Below are 7,376 nucleotides of genomic sequence, written 5' to 3'. Positions count from 1 at the left end.
CGTGCCGAGTTACAGGCTTGCGGGACAGCGCTTAGGGTTGGATCCTCGGGTCACGAAAGCTCTAGTGAAAAAAAGCCAACACCCGAATTCAATGAACAATTTTAATAAAAGGCGCTGAGACCCGTCCTGTGTTAGGACGGAGGGAACAAGCTGAAAGGCAATGCCCGTAGGTGCCGCTTTTTAAGTGTTCTTGGTTTTAATTTTTGGTAGGACAAAGCAGCATTATCCGTTCTGCAGCCCAGTGTGTGCCTCGTACACACTTTTCCAGGACTGTGTTTCCAGCACCAGAACATAATGTTCAATGCAAAGAAAAAAATACCTCCATTTTCAGTGTTTCTTTATAAACGTCAGAGAATATCCTTTTAATAGGTTGCAAAGGTGGTACATGTTGGATAAATCTACAGAAAACCGTGTCTAAGGTTCTCTGAGGCTACATAGGAAAGATGAAACTGCTGCTATTTTCTGACAATAAATGGGATGATCTCTCAAATAGTGTCTGTGAGGCCTGCAGACGTGGCTTGTCGTGTCACAGTTTGTTTGGGGTGATGGTGACAGAGTGGATGTTCAGGTGCTTCTCCTACAAAAGGTCTGGTTCTGTAGATGCAGAACAATTAGAAGAAACCAATTAGTAATTTCTGGGATGAACATGGAACTCCAACCAGCTGTTAATTTATTTACATTGATTGTTTCTGTAACAAATAAAAGCGGCAGTAGAGATCTTGGCTCCACAAGGGAATATTGAATAGTCAAGACAGTGCTGATCCTCCTGCCTTTATCATTTCTTGTCAACTGTGTTGTTGCTTATCTTAGAACACTTGATACTTCTCTCAGTGGCAGTCCTGCTAGGAGCGGGGAAGCAGAAACAGAAGTAGAACCAGGGTGTGTCTTAAGAAACCAAGATCCAAGAGATGATAGAACCAAAGCATTTGTGCCATCCTCAGGTGCCACCCTTATCACCATGTTACTTTGTGACTTGTATTTTGTGACTCCTTGTTGCTGAAATTCCATTTTTGGGGACTTTCTCTGGTGGCATTCCATGCTGGGGTATTTTGCTTTGGGCTTTTTTTTGTTGGTTTGGGGGGAGAGAGGGGTAATATGTGTTGTGATATATATGTATATGTGTTGTTTGAACTTTTCTCTCTCCATAGCTGTCTTCTCCTCCGCAGTAGAGAGTAACTAGTTCCTCTCAGATAGTAACATTTTCCTAATTGTTATTTTTAGCACCTATTTTCTTGACAAACTTTTAACCATTACAAATGTAAATATGTAGTGTTCAGAGACATATTTGCTTTTAAGCTTGGTAAATCTCACAAATGTGTAAGTAAAGGGAGTTGATACCAGTAAGTAAAGGAGGAAGTAACAGCATGTGGTGAATGACTTTGTATTAAGTTTATTTCATTGGAAAGATAGTCTTTGTGTCTGAGAGGTGTTAGAAGCTTTCTGCCCATCAAAAACAACCCAAGAACAGCCCTATGTTGTTACCCTTTTCCATAGAGAGAGGAACATTGGGAGCAAACCAACTAATGCTCTCTTGTTGTCAAACATCTTTTAAGAAGGTGGTTTGAAATTAATCTTTTTCTCTGAAAACAGACCAATATCTCTGGTTAGATATTGTTAAATCTCTCTTCATCCATTCCATGCTGTTGAATTTGCCTCTCCACTGACGTGCCTAGAGCACTACAGGAGGTCCCACTTTTCTCACATCTCAATCGGCAATGTTTGTTTTCTTTGCTAAAGCCCTTTTTGCTTTTCCCACCTGTTACTCCTAAGAGGTCAGGTACTGTCTCAGCTTGTTGGCTCCCATCTCTTACACTCATATGTCAAATGTTCTCTGGCTCATTTTCTCCTTTACATTTGTGAAATCTCCTCTTCAGTTTCCTTCTCTGCTTTGCCTATTTAGATGTTCAGGCTGCTCTTGATCTTTGACTACAGCGTATCACACTAAGCAGCAGCAGTCTGTAGTATTCACTCCAGTTTCTAAACAGTTCTTGTTTCTTGGATTCTATTGATGTTGGAATAGCGAATAATCCTTTGTTGTTGTACAGATAGGACAGGGCATCCTAGCTCAAGACTAGTGGTCTTAAGTACTTCCATAATATGGAAAGTGTATTATAGCCTTGTAAAATATTGTTCAGTTTGTCTACAGTCTGAGAGTCTTTCAGCCCTTGAAGTGTAAATCAAGTATTGGCATTGTCCCAATTTCTGTGCAAATAAAAATCAAGAATGTCCTTTAAATGCCTTAGACTAAGGGGCCAGCTACCTTGAGAGATCTGAGTATACATGTGTTTGCTGTCAATGACAGCAGTGAATAACTGGCTGTTTGGTACTGCTTCTAACTACTCAGTGCAGCCTGAGTGTTGACTTGCTGCTGTTAAACTTGAGCACAGCTTGAATTGGCATGGCAGGAAAGATGTTCCTCAAGCACTCAAAAATTAAAGTTCAAAATCTACCAAAGTCACTAGACCTCAGCTTTTTTGGGTAATGTAATATACATTTTAACTATCCTTATGAAGATGGCCACTTTTCCCATTGCTTTATAAAGGTTTCATTTCAAATGGGCTGGATATTTTTGTGACACACACACACAAAATAAATAAATAAAGTAATTATGAGACCACTGGTACTAACCAGATCCTCAGCAAAGCCTGATACTGTCTGCCTAAACTTGCATGGTGATTCCTTTGACATCCTCTAGAGTTCTTGTGAACACAGGTTGCTATTAGCAAGTAATCAGATGGACTGCTGTAGCAATACCTGTTCCACGTGCTGCATGGTTTTCCTGTGAGCATTTTGGTCCCTCCCCAGGCCCCAAGCAAAACCTGTCCGAAGCAAACAGTTTGCATCTGGAGACAGGAAAGGCTGTTACCGGGATGATGCAGATGTTCCTACTGTTGTGCAACTGAGTCATAATCCACTTGTTAATTCACCTGACCAAAAGTATTTGCTCTCATATAAATACTCTTCATCTAGATTTGTAGTTATGGAAAGCAGTATAATACTCAAAATATGTATCTTGGTTTTCTCACACAGTTTTTAATTTTCTATGTAAATATTAATCAAGAAAAAATACCACAGTTATACAAAAATACAAAAGTAAACGCAAGGAGGTAGCAAATCTTGAAAAACAGTAAAAGAGAAGGAGAGCGCATTATAAACTTATTATGAACTTGCATAAAAAGAAACTTGGGTGTCTTGGCTGAATATCAATGAATTTTTTAGAAGTCATACCAATTGTGTGAATCAGATTGTCTGGCAGTGCTGCTTCTTATCACTTGTAAGGGCTGCAAGATCAGACCTCTTTTAATTGATTTTTTTTTATGTTGCTGACCTCTTCACCTCAATTTGTGGGATACTTTATCCAAGTAAATTAAAACTAAGCTTTGCCTGGGAGGTAAAAGAAAGTGATGCTAAAATATGATGTCGAAAGGACCTAAGCATATTATATACATGTTGAGTCAAACATTGTGAAACCTGCATTTCTTTGGTTATTCCTCTGAGGTGGGGTGAGAAGGGAGAAACTGTTTGTACTTAATTGCTTTCACAGAAGTATTCTTGAGTTTTATCAAACTGCTTAATGTATTACATTTTTCATTATGTCACAAAACTTTTCATAAGGAAAAGGGCTAAAAAGGCATTTCTTATGAAAGTAATATTTTGTAGTTAAAATATAGTAACATAGATAGTCAAGTATAGTAACATAGCCCAAAGCAGTTGATTACACGTCTTTTATTTCCAGTTATCTTCTGCCCATGCTTTGATGCTTTGCTTTGGCTGGCCAGCTTCTGCTCCCACTGTGCACCACAGCACATGTCAGCAGGAGATCATGTCATTTGTCATGGAGTTCTTTGCAGATTTCCTGTCCAGACTCAACTGGCACACTCTGGCTCAAAGCTTCAATTAAACAGATTTAGTAAAGTAGTCTTGAATTACACCATTCTCATTTCAGCCAATACAACTTATTCAGGTTTATGAACAAGCAGAAGCCAATTTTCCTGCCTTATCTAGACCTGTTCAGGTGTGTTTAACCACCATTTTCCCCAGTTGTCCCAGATGACTCGTAGGCTACATCTTCCCTCTTTGCCTTCGTGCATAAGTTTCCTTCCAGTGGAACTGAGGGCATATGGAGGTTACTGCACATCCAGTTTTTGTCCCAACATGCAGTCAGAATGTGGCCAAAGTGCACAGTGTGCTAAGGGAAGAGTTTCTCCAGTCCACTGATTGCTCACTCAGTTTCTTTACATAGTTCTGCATTTAGGTATTAAAAATAAACGTACAGCAACCTCAAATGGGACTTAAGACTTAGTGTTTCCTGGTCCCAAATTTTATATAAAAACTCATATCCAAGGCTTACAAAAGCTGTATAGTTTTACTGACTTCTAAATGCATAATTTACTGAACTAAGAGTCTGCTGCTTCTTGCAATTACTTCAGGTGGAATAGTGACTGCCTTGTCCTCAAAAGTAGAGGAACTGAGTAATAAATCCTGTAAAGATTCAGCTACAAAATGAGACTAGTTACTATTGGGTTTTATAGGGAACGGGATAGTGAAGTTCAGACCTCTCTTTGTTTGCTGTGCAGTGTTTCATCACAACCTGTATTTTAAAAAGTGTAAACATATGACCTTCACACTTTCCTAATGTGACACACTGAGTCTTGAGGAACACATTTTATCCAGAAATACATTAGTTAGCAGTTAGACATTTAATTACCTGGGTGTATAAATGAGCGATTGTTGCACTGTCAGGCAAAACAGTAAAAAATATTTAAAATACTAACCAGAACGAAGCAATAACCATTTAATTGTCTGAAGTGAACAAGTACTTTTTATTTATCTGATACAAATCAGAAGTTTCCACTGCTGTTGAAAACCTGCTCACTAACATTACTATGTTAAAACCAAGGTATACCAACTATTGACAAACGCCATCCAATATCCAATTTAATGTATGTATTTTTCTTCTTATTTAATGCTATTGCTTTCCTAGATAGTGATGTTCTCATTGAATGCTTTAAAATATTATTAGAACTTAAGTTGTCTTTTCTGTGAATCAAGTTTGTGTATCTGTTTTCAGTTAGGTACAGTATGTAAATGGTTCAGTAAAATGTGTTCTGTGTCAAACCCAATAGTGTGTCAATGCTCGTTACACGATTGAATGGGCTTTTTAAAATTCATGAATTAAATTTTATTTGCCTTTAACTTTGTTTGCTCATTGGTTTTAATCCTGGAAAGCAATTGTGATTCTCTTCCTAGTTTATCCTCTCTATGGGCACAGAGGAACCCTGACTTTGCCCCCAGATTGCTGGCATGCTACTTTTCTTTGCTGTCCCTAGGATAATACAGTGTCCCTCTGCTGGTCTCCACTGTCTGGAAGCTCCTGATCTGAATACTGTCAAAGACAAGTAGATGCACTGGCAGAACATATTGCTGCCTAGTTCCTCTGCCTGCTTAGATGTCTACACAGATCTATAAAAAACCTGGTGAAGAGAGTCCTTGCTGGATGTCAAGCCCTGCCCTTTGGCTTACCCAGCCCTGCACGTTTGCTACTGCTGTGTCACAGCCAAGCAAAGGTTTCAGCCAGCTAGCTGAGAATTGTGACTAGCTGAAATTAATCTTTCTCCTCCTACTTGTAGCCTCTGCTATCTGCCATACCAATAGGCCCTACAGCCCAGTTGCCATCAGAGTATGGACAGGACAGATGAGTGAAAACAAAGTTTCGTAACTTCCTCAGTTAACCTTCCCTTTTCAACTGTGTAAAATAAACCAACCTGAGCACTGACTGATTTAAAAGGCTCCTGAATATTTAAAATATGCAGTAAAACATGCCGTGTCCCATGCTTAAAGCTCAACTATTGAAGCCACCCCAGTTCAGATAAACATTAAGTGAAACAGGTGAATATACTCAGGGCAGGTGAAGTGGCCTCTGACTTTGTGGTAGTTTTTCTTGGGTATCTCTAGCCTGTTGGAAGACACAAACAATTCTGTACTGTAATGCTCTAAACAAAGTATTTGAAGATTATGCACAAATTCAGGAAGTTGTCCTTACCTGGGTAGGTGCTTAAATCCCATTAGACTTTAGCACATTGTTAAATTTAAGTGTTTGCATAAGAACTGGCTGTTCTGAACTAAGACAGGCATTGTTTGGGGATTTTTTCCCTCCTGACTCTGAGAGAACAAAACCTGAGCTCGCAAAGCATGTAACAAGATTTAGAAAGGTCTTTCTATTTTAGATTAGTTACAGGAAGATAACGAACCACCACAGTTTAGTGCAATGCATGCTTCAATGCTTTCATATGCTTCATTAACCTGAACAGCCAGCAGTGGTTCCAAGTGTGGAGTATGACAAGATCTTTTGCAGTTGGTGTGCTTATCTAGTTTTCTTTCAGGGAGGTTATTAACCAAAGTTCAGTTTCAAAAAGAAAGTGTCTTTAGGTACAATAAACAGTGTGACTTGTAATCAAGAAATAGGAACAAAAGTCACAACTAGACCATGGGGTGTTTTCTTCCCTCCTTTCTTCCACTCTCAGTTTTCCTTTTATTTTGTTTTTTCTTTGAATGCTAGGAGGACATAGTGATGAATTGTTTCACAGCTCTTAAATATTACTAGAAATAAATTGTTAATAAAACTGAAAATATTTATAATAATAGGAAGTACCTGTGCATAGAACTAAAAGAAATAGTCCGTTGACTTTCAGAATGAGTATTTGCTTTAGAGATTAGTATAATTTCTAAACAGTTCCAGTTTCCAGGGCAGAAAGTTATATAGATGTATCTATTCGGAGAAACACAAGATTGCATTTTAAACTATATTAAGTATTGCCATCGTGGAATTACAGGAGCAATAAGTATATATGACAATGTGTAGTAAACAGAGGAAAAGCTGTACTAGAGATGAAAATGCACTGCAGAAGTTTTGAGTGCTATCACTGAGTCTGGCTGGTGGTAGGTTATTTTTCTCCTCTAGCTTGTAGCCAATGTTACCCCATTGAAATTTCCTAATATGATTTCAGCCCAACAGAGTAATTAAAAGTAAATTGTCAGCTTAACCTCTTAAATTATTATTTCTATTTTTCAGCAAAAAAAAAGAGAAGCCTTTACCTTCCTTTCCTTCTTGTAGTTTTGCCATAGCTCCTCATCTCGCTGTTTTCCAGTTTTATCCCAAAGCTTCCATTCCTGATAGAACCATCAAGAGAACATTGGTAGAACTCCCCTATGCTGATAGAACAGGGTGTTGCCAAGTCAGACTATCACTGGGGACAGACTATTTCACCATGCAGTTGAAGTCTCTTCCTCCTGGCCCTCCTAGCCAGGCTGAGCTATATTTGTGAAAATGCCAACTGCCTCTTTCCAAGTAAGCTATTGCAAGCAACTGGTTTGGT

General features: G+C 38.7%; 1 protein-coding gene across 1 annotated transcript in view; it reads right to left on the bottom strand.

Annotated features, from left to right (window-relative positions):
• Positions 1-7,133, bottom strand: part of ELMOD2 (ELMO/CED-12 domain containing 2) — a 20,029-nt gene extending 12,896 nt beyond the window's left edge. The window contains exon 1 of the mRNA XM_010008992.1: positions 7,096-7,133. Coding sequence (XP_010007294.1) covers positions 7,096-7,133 — 38 coding nt within the window. The remainder of the gene's footprint in view (positions 1-7,095) is intronic.
• Between the last annotated feature and the right edge of the window lie 243 nt (positions 7,134-7,376).

The sequence above is a fragment of the Chaetura pelagica genome, unplaced genomic scaffold (genome assembly GCF_000747805.2).
Source record: "Chaetura pelagica isolate M959 unplaced genomic scaffold, ChaPel_1.0 scaffold221, whole genome shotgun sequence".
Classification (NCBI taxonomy): domain Eukaryota; kingdom Metazoa; phylum Chordata; class Aves; order Apodiformes; family Apodidae; genus Chaetura; species Chaetura pelagica.
The sequence above is the reverse complement of the archived record's forward strand: the minus strand, read 5'-3'. Positions and strand labels throughout refer to the sequence as shown.